Source organism: Hyaena hyaena, unplaced genomic scaffold (genome assembly GCF_003009895.1).
Source record: "Hyaena hyaena isolate Hyena2069 unplaced genomic scaffold, ASM300989v1 scaffold_336, whole genome shotgun sequence".
Lineage (NCBI taxonomy): Eukaryota > Metazoa > Chordata > Mammalia > Carnivora > Hyaenidae > Hyaena > Hyaena hyaena.
Genome location: NW_024080969.1, coordinates 1,352,485 through 1,366,918, shown reverse-complemented (window position 1 = coordinate 1,366,918; position 14,434 = coordinate 1,352,485). Strand labels below are relative to the sequence as shown.

General features: G+C 39.2%; 1 protein-coding gene across 1 annotated transcript in view; it reads left to right on the top strand.

Moving 5' to 3' along the window:
* SGCD (sarcoglycan delta) overlaps positions 1 to 12,860 on the top strand; it is a 378,007-nt gene extending 365,147 nt beyond the window's left edge. The window contains exons 7-8 of the mRNA XM_039249450.1: positions 11,198 to 11,321; positions 12,632 to 12,860. Coding sequence (XP_039105381.1) covers positions 11,198 to 11,321; positions 12,632 to 12,805 — 298 coding nt within the window. The 3' untranslated portion in view covers positions 12,806 to 12,860. The remainder of the gene's footprint in view (positions 1 to 11,197; positions 11,322 to 12,631) is intronic.
* Positions 12,861 to 14,434: the final 1,574 nt, after the last annotated feature.

Here is a 14,434-nt window from a genome sequence, read left to right as displayed (position 1 = left end):
AAAAAAAAAAAAAAAAAAACCCAGTAGAATAGGGGCGTCTGGGTGGCTCAGTCGGTTAAGCATCCAACTTTGGCTCAGGTCATGATCTCATGGTTCGTGGGTTCAAGCCCCGCATCAGTCTCTGTGCTGACTGCCAGCTCAGAGCCTGAGACTATTTCACATTCTGTATTTCCCTTTCTCTGACCCTCCTCTGCTAACGCTGTCTGTCTGTCTGTCTGTCTCTCTCTCTCTCTCCTTCCCTCAGAAATAAATGAAACATTTAAGAAATTTAAAAAAAAATCAATAGAATAAGATCAATGAAACCAAGAGCTGGTTCTTTGAAAAGATAAAATTGATAAACCTTAAGCCAGACTCATCAAGAAAAAGGAAGGACACAAATGAAATCAGAAATGGAGCAGAAACAACAAACAGCACCACAGAAAAACACAGGATTATTAGACTACTATGAAAAATTATATGCCAACTAATTGGACAACCTGCAAAAAGTGGGTAAATCCCTAGAAAAATACAATCTTCCAAAACTGAATCAGGAAGAAATAGAAAGTCTGAACAAAACAAAATTGAATCAGTAATCCAAAAACTCCCAACAAATAAAAGCCCAGGACTAGATGGATTCACAAGGTGAATTCTATCAAACATTTAAGGAAAAGTTAATACCCATTCTCCTCAAACTGTTTCAAAAAATAGAAGAGGAAAGAAACCTTCCAAACACATTTCACGAGGCCAAAACTACCCTGGATACCAAAACCAGACAAAAACACTGCCAAAAAAGAAAACTACAGGCCAAAATCCCTAATGAGCATAGATGCAAAACCAGAACAAATTATTGGCATATCGCATTCAACAGTACATTAAAAGGATTATTCACCATGATCAAGTGAGATTTATTCTGGGGATGCAAGGATGGTTCAGTATTCTCAAATCAATCAATGTGACACACCACATCAACAAAACAAAGAATAAAAATCATCCCAATAGGGGCACCTGGGTGGCTTAGTCGGTTAAGCGTCCGACTTTCGCTTAGGTCATGATCTCGCGGTTCGTGGGTTCGAGCCCCGCGTCGGGCTCTGTGCTGACTGCCAGCTCAGAGCCTGGAGCCTGTTTCAATCTGTGACTCCCTCTCTCTCTGACCCTCCCCTGCTCATGCTGTCTCTGTCTCTCTCTCCTAGAAATAAATAAAAAACATTAAAAAAAAAAATCATCCCAATAGATGAAGAAAAAGCTTTAACAAAACTGAACATAATGTTCATGATGAAAACTCTCAGTGAAGTGGATTTAGAGGGAATGTATCTCATTATAATAAAAGCTACATATTAAAATCCCACAGCTAATATCCTCCTCAATGGTGAAAAACAGAACTTTTCCTCTAAGATCAGGAACAAGACATGGATATCCACTCTCACCACTTTTATTGAACATAGTACTGGAAGTTTGAGCCACAGCACCTAGATAAGAAAAAGAAATAAAAGGCATCCATATAGGGAAAAAAAAAAGTATTATTTGCAGATGAGACTATACATAGAAAACTCTAAAGACTCTACCAAGAAACTATGAGAAACAATAAATGAATTCAGGAAACTTTCAGGATGCAAAATTAATATACAGAAATCCATTGCATTTCTATACCCTGAAAGTATAAGAGAAATTAAGAAAACGATTCCATTTACAGTTGTACCAAAAAAATAAACTATATAGGATTCAACTTAACCAAGGAGGTAAAAGACCTGTACTCTAAAAACTTTAGAGCACTGTTAAAAGAAACTGAACATGACACAATTATAAAGACCTACTATGATCATGAATTGGAAGAACTTATACTGGTAAAATGTCCATAACTGCCCAAGAAATCTAGTTTTGATACCATCCTTATCAAAATACCAACAGCATTTTCCACAGAACTAGAATAGTCCTAAAATTTGTATAGAACCACAAAAAAGAGCCCAAATAGCCAAATCAATACTGAAAAAGAAGAATCAAAATGGAGGTATCACAATCCCAGATTTCAAGATATATTACAAAGCTGTAGTATTCAAAACAGTGTGCCAGGGGCACAAAAATAGACATAGAGATCAATGGAACAGAATAGAGAGCCCAGAAATAAACTTATATTTGCATGGTCAATTAATCTACGACAAAGGAGGCAAGAATATTTTATGGGGAAAAGACGGTTTCTTCAATAAATGGTGCTGAGAAAATTGGACAGCTTTGTGCAAAAGAATGAACTGTACCACTTTCTTACACCATATACAAAAATAAAATAGATTGAAGATCTAAATGTGAGACATGAAACCATAAAAATCCTAGAAGAAAACAGGTAGTAATTTCCTTGATATTAGCCTTACCAACATTTTTTCTAGCTATGTCTCCTCAGGCAAAAGAAACAAAAGCAAAAATAAACTATTGGGACTATGTCAGACTATAAAAGTTTGAACAGAAAAGGAAACCATCAACAAAATGAAAGGCAACTTACTAGTGGGGTAAAATATTGGCAAATGATATTTCTGAGAAGGGGATAATATCTAAAATCTATAAATAACTGATACAATTCAGTACCAAAAGCCCCACAAATAATCCTATTTAACAAATGGACAGAGGACCTGAATAAACATTATTTCAAAGAAGACATACAGATGGTCAACAGTCATGTGAGAAATGTTCACATTACTCATCATCAGGGAAATGCAAATCAAACCCACAGTGAGATACCACCATAAAGCTGTCAGAATGGCTAGAATAAAAAATAAATAAATAAATAAATAAATAAATAAATAAATAAATAAATATTGGCAAGGGTGTGGAGAAAAAGGAACCCTCAGGCACTGTTAGTAAGAATGTAAATTGGTACAGCCACTGTGGAAAACTGTGTGGAGGTTCCTCAAAACATTAGAAATAGAAATACCATAAAATTCAGTAATTCCACTACTGGTCATTTATGCAAAGAAAATGAAAACACTAATTTGAAAATGTGCCCCCATGTTTATTGCAGCATTTACAAAGCCAAGATATGGAAGCAACCAAAGTATCTATCCATAGAAGAATGGAAAAGATGATGTGATACACACACACACTGGAATATTACTCAACCACAAAAAAACAAAAAACAAACAAACAAAAAAAAAAAACAGGATGAGATCTTGCCATTTCTGACATGAATGGACCTAGAGGGTATTATGCCAAGTGAATTAAGTCAGACAGAGAAAGACAAATACCATGTGATTTCACTTACATGAGGAATCTAAACTACAAATGAATAAACAAAAAGCAAAATCAGACCCATGAATACAGAGAAAAAACTGATGGCTGCCAGAGAGTAAACGAGTAGGTGGTGAGCAAAATAGGTCAAGGAGAGAGATACAGGCTTCCAATAGTTATGGAATGAATAATTCATGGCGATGAAAGATACAGCATAGGAAATACAGTCAATGGGATTCTAACAGTGTTGTGTGGTGACGGATGGTAGCTACACTTTTGGTGAGAATACCATAACATACAGACTTTGAATCACTATGTTGTACACCTAAAAAATGTTAACATTATGTGTCAACTATGCTTCAAATAAGGAAAAAAGCACACGATCTTCTCCAGAAAGTCACACTGTACACCTTAAATATATATATTTGCCAATAAAATAAAAAGATCTGTGTGTTTCACTGTATGTAGATTTTACCTCAATAAAAAAACATCAGAAATAAAAAATAATCCAGTTACATGAGAAAATCTAAAACACAACCATACAGAATAGTTGGTATTTAAAAATATGGGAAAAAAATGTGTCCAAGACAGAAACTAATAGAAACAGAGTGAGAACACTGTACAAATAGGCAAAATGAATTTTAAGGCAAAACCATTTTAAGAAATAAAGAGGACCACTACACAACATAAGAAGAAAAATAAGACCTAAGAGTTCTATGCTGGAATGCATTTAACAACATACCTCTTTTAGTAATTAACCAAACAAGTATGTGTGTGTGTTTAACTGTTCCTTTCAAAAGAATATATATCGGGGTGCCTGGGTGGCTTAGTCGGTTGAGCGTCCGACTTTTGCTTAGGTCATGATCTCGCGGTTCGTGGGTTCGAGCCCCGCATCGGGCTCTGTGCTGACTGCCAGCTCAGAGCCTGGAGCCTGTTTCAGTCCGTGACTTCCTCTCTCTCTGACCCTCCCCCGCTCACGCTCTCTCTCTCTCTCCTATAAATAAATAAAAATATTTAAAAAATATGTATATAGTCTAGAAAATCTTACATACTTAGATTAAGGACAACCCTCTATAAAACTCATAAAACACAGAAATCATACTAAAATTTAAAAAATATTTGCACCTATATGATAAATACTCCTCTGGGACACTGCCCCAAAAAAGTGCATAACCTTAAATTCATACATTAGAAATTAGGGAAGGCAACATATTTTAGAACTTAGGACAACTGCGGATTTGTCCTTATTTATCTAGAACAAAACAAGAAGAAATTTAAGAACTAGAAATAAATTTAAGAAATACGACAGAGGGGCATCTGAGTGGCTCAGTAGGTTGAGTGTCCAACTCTTGATTTCAGCTCAGGTCATGATCTCACTGTTCATAGGTTCAAGTCCCACATTGGACTCTGCACTGACTGCATGGAGCCTGCTTGATATTTTCATTCTCCCTCTCTGCCCCTCCTCCCACACCTGTGCACACTTGCGGTGCTCGCTCGCTCTCTCTCTCTGACTCTAAAATAATACAAGATAAAGAAGTCCAAAGTTAGCTCTTCAAAAAGAATAATTGGTAGTACTGTTCAAGGGGAAAAGAATATGTGAAAAAATATATATTTGGGACCAAAAATTACAAAACTACAAATGCAAGGGTATGTGAAGATATTACAAACAGCTCTGCCAACAAATTTTAACCTTTATATGAAATGGAAAAATAATGGAAAGAAAAAAGATAACTTACCTATACCAACCTGCCAAGAAACACAAAACCTAGATATTCCTGTAAACTTTATAATAAAAATGTCTTTCTGTGCCCTAAAGGTTTATCAATGAGTTTAAATAGGCAAGGGACAAATCGTTCTAATTTTTCAGAAGAAATCCAGAATATAGAAAAGTGATGGAACATGACAGAAAAACTATATGAAAAACTCACTTATGAGCTAACATAGGTACAAAATCCTAAAAAAATATATTAACAAATAGTTTCAGAAATAAAAAAGATGCTCTGTCATGACAATGTTGGGTCAATGCCAAAAAGTACAGAAATGGGTTATTATGGGAAAATTAATTCACCAGATTAATATATTAAAGAGGAATAGTACTTGATAAAATTCATATTAATGAATGACAGAAACTACTAGCAAAATAAGAATAGAAGGGAACTCTCATACCTTGATAAAAAGTTTTTTTAAGGCTCAGAACAAAATATACTTAATAGTAGATTGTTGAAAATTTTCCCTTTAAAGTCAGGAAAAAACACGATTACCATTTCTTGACTTCTAATCAACACTATGTGGGATAGTCTTAGACAGTATGTACAATATGAAAAGAAAAAGAAATGGCATAAGAAATCGAAAGATATAAAACTCTTAGAAGCTGTGCACAAAAAATGAAAATAAAATAGGTGATTATAAGATCAACATACAAAAATATTGGATATCAGTACAGCAGGAGAAATGAATAGGGATAAAAGATATAAAAGTACCATTTCCAATAGCCACAAAAGTATACTAATCCCACCTAGAGAAAATTGTTAAACTTTATTGAAATACACCGAAGAAAACTTAACTAAATAGAGACAGATGCAATAATCATAGAATGAACATAAATCAAAACTCTCTACAGGGCTTCCTTGTAAAATTTAAGTTCATTTGAAATGTATATGGAAGACTAAGAATAGCTAAGACATTCTTAAAGACCAAGGTAAGAACTTGCCTTATGAAATGTACAAACTTTTAAAACTGTACTACAAAAGCAAAAATAATTGATTATTGTCATAGGAGTAGACACATAATAGTGAAACAGACTAGAAACCCCCTGAAGAGATCCATAGGTATATGGCAATGCCCTATGGCAAAGCTAAATATGGGCTTTTCAATATATGAGATCATGGATCTACATCTGTCTGGACCCCACCCTCAGACCATACACAAAAGGTTATACTGATGAAATAGAACCTTCATGGAAAAAGCAAAACTTGAAAGTTTTGAAAACAGTGTATTAGATCTTTTATGACCTCTGTGTAGGGAAGGATTGCTCAAATAAGACATAGCACAAGCCCTAGAGGAAAGGACCATAAGTTTGTCACTATTAAAATACAAGACTTGATTCTTGAAAACATGATAAGCACAGAGTGAAAAGACAAAAACCACAGACTCGAAAAGAAATTGTCAATACATCAAACTGCGAAATAATTATTTTTCAGAATATGAAGTATTGCTACAATTCACACAAAAAATAACAAAAACAATTAAAATAGACAAAAGACATTTCACTGAAGGAGAATCCCAAATGGCTTACAAACAAATGAAAAGATGCTCAACTCCACTACTAATCTGGGAAATGTAAACTTGAAAGAAATAGCATCCATTTCACACTCATTTCATACTAAAACATTATCAAATGCTAAGAAGCGAGAAGAATAACCAGAACTCCATATAGGACTCGTGAGAACAGTGTACACTATACTACTATGTACTACTAGTATCTAAAAAGGCTGTAATTATGCAGACCCCAGAAGCTAGCAATTCCACTCTTCACGTATGCGTCCTAAAGAAAATTACACATGTACCAGGAGTCACATACAGAATATGCTTAGAAGTACTGTTGATAGAAACAAAAACCTACAAGCTACCCAGATGTCCAACAGAGAGATGGACAAATTAAGGTGACACCAGGGAAACTGAATAAATTCCAGCTCTGTGCTGTAGCATGGCTGCATTTCAGGGATATAATGTTGAGGTGGGGGAGTCACTGAAGAACACCTAAGTGGAATTGTTCTATATGTCAAGTTTAAAAACATGCTACAGTAAACAATGGTATAAGAATGCAAACATGTTGTAATACTATAAAGAGCAGCAAGAAAACAGTCAACACAAAATTCATAACAGTAGTTATTCTTAAGAAAAGATAATGGGTAGTAATAGAACAAACCAGCTCAGGGCATCACAGAAGTAATCAGTAATCAGCCAAGTTAGATGACTAGGAGCCGCCTCCTATAGAAAGCATTTCCATCACTTGCCATGTATTACTGCGCAGAGACTGTTTTCCTCACAGCTTTCTTCCAGGTCACCCATTTACATCACCTGCCTAGTCTCGGCGGGCACCTGAGATTATGACCTTTGCTTTAGAGCAATGGTTCTCAAAGTGCGGTCCCAGAACCAACAGCTTCAGCTTCCTACAAGTGCAAGTGTTTATTTAGGCCCCACCCTAGACTTACGGCATCCAACTTCTGGGGGAGGGGTGGGGGGTGGAGCCCAACAATCTGTGTTTTAACAAGCCCTCCAGGGGATTCTGATGCTTGCTGTTGAGAATGCTTGGTCCCGAGGACCCGGCGCGGCCCATGGACCTCCCTGCCTGGCCATTCTTCTGTTCTGGGTCTATTCAGTCCTGCCATAGGACTGTGGCACTCTCTTCTAATGGAAGGAGTGTTTCTTTCCAAGAACCAGCAGGACGCTCAAATGCCCCCATCATAAGGGAGCTGCTTCCCATTTTTCCTTCCTCAATGCTCTTCTCGCCACGGTGCTGTGACTGGTTATCTAGGGTCAGAAACTGACGTGGCAGGAGTGCTCTGCCTGCTCTGTGCAGGCTCCCAGGGCTCTTGTAGGAGCTTTTTGCCACAAGGGAAAGATTAACATGTGAACCAACCAAACTATTAGTCTGCCTAAGAGCAAAAGACATCAAGATAGGCTCCAAAACAGAATGCAGTTACCTTTTAGTCTCTGCTTTGAGGGAATTGTCATTTCTACCCATATTGTAGTTTTTCACAATAAGAGACAGTTTCTGAATAGCACCCTTTCTCAGCTCCCTGATACTTTCAAGGCTGAGAGGGGGAAAAAGATAGCAGTCATTCTGAGTCCCCTTCTCTGGCCATGGAGCCCTCCTGCTGACCTCAGAGCCCACAGGCGGTAACACAAGAGTAAACCAAATTCTAACGTCCATCTGAAATGCCAGCGCACCGTCTGATAAAGTTCTCCTAGCTCCAGACGTTTTTTCTATGTCAAACTGTTTTCACTGCAGCTATCTGTTCATATGATCAGTCAGTTTTAATGCCACATACCAAATACGAACACATTCGCCATATCCTGAACTTGATGCCACTAATGTCAGTGATTTCAGTTGTGAGAAATATTGCAGACTAGGAAGTATGAATCACTGAGCCAGATGCAATACTATCACATTTACAGATCCTGGCTTTGGAAATACAGGTGCTAAGTCCATGAAGAGATGGCCTTTAACCACAAAGAATGGTGTGAAGGGGCACCTGATGGCTCAGTCAGTGAAGTGTCCAACTTCAGCTCAGGTCATGATCTCACGGCTCGTGAGTTCAAGCCCCATATCAGGCTTTGCACGGACAGCATGGAGCCTGCTTGGGAATCTTTCTCTCCTCTCTCTCTGCCCCTGTCCCACTCTCCCTCTCTCTCTCAAAATAAATGAACAAACTTTAAAAATGCTGTGAAGATATGATAGACAAGAAAGAAGACCAATTTTTCCTCTAAGTGGCAAGATACAGTGGACAACATCCTGGGTCTGCTGTCCACTAAACCTGGGTTTGAATCTCACCTCTGCCCTTTTACTAGATGTACAACCCTGAGCAGGTCTTTTACCTTTGCATCCTTGTATACACAGTCAAGACTAAGAGAGTATCAGAGTCATAGGATTTTTGTGAGGATTAAATGAGGTAAAATGTGTAAAGCACTTTTCATGGTGTCCATCACCTACTGATACAAAAAGTGACGTATTCAAAATGTACTTCCGGAGATAGGCCTATTTGCGAAGTACACTGGAAAGAAAGGAAGAATGAGAGACAAAACTTGCGAGGCAGACAAATAGTCCAGATTAGAGATGCATCAGTATACTGAGTAGGCAGAAGCTGTAGTCTATTGGTCAACTAGCTGTAGGCTAACTAGTCAAACAAGAGGGGGAGGGAAGAAGAAAGAAGGGGAAAGAGAAGATGGCATGGGACTGTCACCTGGAGAAGGTGGATGACAGCTGTGCCATTGAGATTGGGTAAACAAAGTTGGAATGGAGCAAACATATTACCAGAGGGGAACCCTATGCCCTTCTGAAGGGTAAAAGGTATCAACATTAGTAAAAAGAAAAGATATTACAAAATGCAGGATAAACTCTAAGCCAGCCAGACTCTACAGGACAGAAACAAAGAAAATGACACAAAACCACCCTCACATTTCAAAAGTGAGAGGATCAAGAGCACAGGAGGAGCTGAACGGAGTTGGATTAATGTCCTAGGCAAGAGTGTGCTGCACAGACGTCACTCCCCATTCCTCTGGCGTCAAGACTTCCCTCCCTGTATTGATGGCATGGTGGGGGGAAACCATATTCAAATGAAGCAAATTTTAATTAGGGGGGAACCATCCCTGGGCTCAGCACCGACTTGATGAAGGTCTTCTGAGGAGCCAGGAGGAATAGGGAGATTTTTGCCATCACAGAGGGTGAGGTTGAAAAGGGAAGAATGAATTCCACAGAAGCTGAAGTCAATCTTTCACCAGTGCTATGGACCTGTCATTTTTCTTTGGGACTCTGGTTGAGTCACTGCAGGGGAAATACAAACACTGATGGAGAACGCTGCTGCCTAGAAGCAAACCTCAGGAACCCAGACAGAGAAACGTGGGAAGGCCTTCTCTTGGCACCTGTGAGGTGGGGCTTGGGATTCCTCCATGGTGCTGTCCCCACTGGTCAGCTCCTCCTCCCTGCCACTTACTGAAACCTGAGAAGGTTTACAAGGAGTGGTGGAAGCAGAACAGGGAGGTGGCAGTTGGCAGAGAGGATGCTGTTCCTTGTTAACATGGTCTAGGTGTCTGAAAGTTGGGGGCATAGGAACAAAACACAGGAAATTGGTCTGAGTCAGAGCAGTCTGAGAGCCATGCTGAGGTCTTTACTTCCTAAGATGGGGTATTTTCTTTGTAAACAGAGAAGAGGATCTTCATTCATTTCTATTTGGCAGTAATATTAATATCTAGACTCTTCTATGGATGGTTAATATTTCTCATATTAAATGAGTGAGGCAAAGATCTTTCTAAGGAGTATTAGCCTGTTTTGTCATAATAATTAACATAAGCCTAGCTGATTCACCTTCTCTCCTTTTTTGCTTACATACAATAAAATCCACTCTTTGAGGGTACAGTTATGTGAGTTTTCACAAACGGAGCATAGTATGACCATTGCTACAATCAAGATACAGAAAAGTTCTACCACTAAAATCCTCTTCTTCCCATACTGCCCCTTTGTGATCAAATCCCTTACCCTCTCCCTCCCCCAGCAACCAAGGATGGGTCCCACTCTTGACAAGTGTTTGAGTAAGGCCTGAGAGTTCTTCATGATTCCATGGTATAAAAACAATAGTAGCAGCAGCAGTAATAGTAATAGTTAATGCATATACTGCATTCCCAGTGTGCCAAGCACCATTTGAGACACTGTATAGATGAGAAAACTAAGGAGAAATTGAGAAATTTTGGAAAAGAAAGAAGTGAGGAGAGACGAGTCTTGGCCAAGGTCACCTACTGGCAATGCTAGGGCTTGAGTCAGACATGTCTAACTTATAGGTCTCTTGTTTTAACCTCTGATTCTGCTTCTTTTGACAAAGTAGAAGGAATATCTACCAATTTTAGAAAGCTCAGTTTAGACCTGAGATTGCCTTACTCTAAAAATAAATAAAAGTTATGTAAGAATTTGGTTAATTACAAATTAACCAAATAAAGCAATAACTGGCTATGTGTGAGATAAAATGAAGCCAGGATCATAGAAGGCCTTCTTTATAATCTTCATTATATGCAATGAAGACAATGCCCAGGCAGGTTACATCCTCCCTCATAACCCTGACCAGGTTTGTAAAGCAAAGCTAGAACAATTTCTTGAATGAATACTGTTTGAAATGCTGCTTTGTTTCAATGCTCTGAGGAGCAACTTCCTCTCAAATTTACGAAAAAAATTTTTTTTTAATTTTAAAAAAGCAAAATGGGGTTTTTAATCTTAGTCTCGTGCATATTTCAGGCTGGAGTCCCCGACCCGATCTCTGGTAATGGAGGCCCCAAAAGGAGTTGAAATAAATGCAGAAGCCGGCAACATGGAAGCCACCTGCAGAACAGAGCTGAGGCTGGAGTCCAAAGATGGAGAGGTAGGAGTGAGAAGGACACAAATTCAGAGAGATCCAGCTCCAAACAAGCCAACATTTCCCACACTCCCGTGGCACTGAAGTTGACCCCCCTTGCAAACAAGAGGAGCCAATCAGGTTTTATGTCGAACAGCACAGTTATAAGCCTAACCCACAACACTAGAAGAGTTACGGCTCATTATTTGTAAAGTGCTGAGGTAATAGCATGTAGTACAAGTGCAGAATAATACACACAGCTATAAAAATGAATGCTATTTCTAAATCCTCTCTCTCGTCACCCGAAAGTAAGATTTAGGTAGCTGGCATGATGAAGCTCTAGATCATGTACATCTAGCTCAAGCTGAACTTAATTTACTCGAAGTTAGTTTCAGAGTTTATGTTGTATGTTTCCACCTTGAGAATGGAGGGTGAGATCCAACAGCTATCCCAGAGCAGAACAAGGCAAACCTTAAATAGGGTTAGACTAGGCAGCAAGACTATGGAGGGCTGAACATATTAATTCTTCTACTCGACCTAATCCCATTTTGGTGAACAGAATAGCTACTTGGGTTTGTGTAGACAAGGTAAGCCACATCCCCAAGAAAACAGGATTGAACTGTAAACCTTTAAAAATGTCACCATCATGTTCATAGGTGAACCTTTCTATTTAATAGTTTTTTAAGTAGAGGAAAAATGTGTATTTTTTTAAGATCAAAACTGTATTCCACTTTTCATATCTAGTTAGAGGGTTTCCATCTCCACCTGCTTCCGTACACCTAATCCACCTCTTGATTGGTTTGGCATTTGCTATATTTGTTTTGAAAGAGCTAGTCAGACAAAGCGTTCAGTTATCAAAATGGTCCCTTCAAGACCCAAATCATACACGTTTAGAAATAGTGACTGCCTCACATATGCAGATTATAGCTCTCAGAATCCAGACTCTGAAGGAATTGATTATAATCTTAACAGTCATTTAAGACCAGAAAGCATTGCATATTCTTGCAATCTTCCCATGCACACCGACTGAGCTGGGGTCTGAAGGCCCGTCCATAGTAAAGAAATTAACCTTGCATTTCCAAATTCATTTCACTCTAGGACTCCCTTCATAGTCTACGTGATATACCTTTCCAAAATGCTAATAGAGACCAGTGCGATGTTGTCTTGGTAGAATAAAAGCTTCCGTGAGGATAGAGACTTGTCTGCCATGTTCATCTCTGAATTCCCAGTGCCTAGAATACTCAACACAGTAGTTGAACTTCATCTACTGTTTCTGAATGTCAGGAGAATAAAGGGCAGCTTCTAACTCCTCTTTCCTTCCTATTCACTCTCTTTAGATTAAGTTAGATGCTGCGAAAATCAAACTACCTAGACTGCCTCACGGATCCTACACGCCTACAGGAACGAGGCAGAAGGTCTTCGAGATCTGCGTCTGCGCCAATGGGAGATTATTCCTGTCCCAGGCAGGAACTGGTTCCACTTGTCAGATAAACACAAGTGTCTGCCTTTGAGAGACCGACCATAGTGGACCCTGTCAGCAGCATAAAGGCCATTTTTGGCTTCAGACACTGGCTGCCAGTTATTTTTACTAGAACACAGAAAGCCTATCAAAGACCTTGTGTGTGTGAGTGTGTGTATGTGTGTGTGTGTGTGTGTGCGCGCGCGCGTGCACGCACGTGTGCGTATGAGTGTGGGTGGCTATAAATATATATAAATATATATAAATAAATATATATATCCTCTGTATAAAATGAGGTTTCAGTACAAAAGGAACCATGGGTGACCCTGTGATATCCACCGTCATTTCCATTTCAACCCTACCACCTACATGATAGAATCAAAACACTAATTCAGGCCCAATATCCCCCAGACCCTTCAAAATCACACAGTGTATCGGACTCTTACTGAATAATCACCTACATGTTGGAGCAGACGCGTATCTTCGCCTTTAGTGTCATTACAAGGCAGTGATGGCGGGAATCTCCAAGTCACGCTCAAGCGCTGAGACCCTTTGTATTGCAGTAGACATTTCGTTTCCATTTTTAGCTTTAGTAGGACTGGCCAACGTCCCCCTCTTCAAGTTAGGGATGGGGCAGTGCCATAGAAGTTGGCTGCGGGAACTCAAAATGGCTGTTCTCCCTTCACAGCCAAATGTACTGGGGCCTTTGTAGTTGAATGAATGTGGAGGATGAATTTTAGTCAAGTTTGAACTGCCCACCCAACTCCTGCTATTTTCCTTCAAAATCACATCTTATCCCACAGTCAAAATAGGAGTTGTAAATCAGCACAAAATAGGATAACAGCTGCTCCTCAGTCGGCTGGAAGCTACTCAGTGGCCTGACAGGAAAAGAATAAATGGGTGATAGGTCTCTGTTTAAAGGGAAAAAATGGCTCAAAATCTGTTTCAGCCTCACTCCTGACTTTATCCAGTAGACTCCAGCCTCAAAATCCGTAAGAGAGGAACCTCCACCCTAAGAGAAGCCATTTGGGGATGGAAATCTAATTGAGAGAAGCATAGAAAACCTAATTAATTTTTATATGTTTCTTGAGATTGGTAGGTAATTGGGACACTTGGCTTTTATTTCTAAAGACATGCACAAACTCTAGCTTCAATATTCTTATATATGTATTTTTGTGGGGATATTTTTATTCCTAAATCCACCATTATGTTTTCTCCAAGAATACTGACCCAGCAATCATGGATCTAAAATGACTGCCCCTAGAAATGGTCACTGGAAATTAATGCAAACTGAGTCAAGTGTCTCTCTCAGACTGTCTCCCTGCAGCCCAGCAAAACCACTCCCCAGTACATGAAAGCAGCTCCCTTGTTCCCGCCATCATCTACCTCTCATCCCTCCACCTTCATCATCATGCTCCAGGGTCACCCTGGCCAGCTCTTGTGCTGGGACAGGGGATTACTCCATCTCTGTTCAAAGAGGGAGAAATGTGCCTATGCCTTAAGTCAATGCACTCAGCAAGGAGAAGCACATCCTATTTATCTTGTTGTTACCTGTAGTTTATTTTGGGTGATTGGAGGGGGAATGGTTTAGTCATGAGTGGGCATCTAAGAAGCTGGTAGACAAACCAAGTGGCTGAGAGACGTGGGCTCTCAGGAGCCCAAATGGAGTCGTAACTGGTTT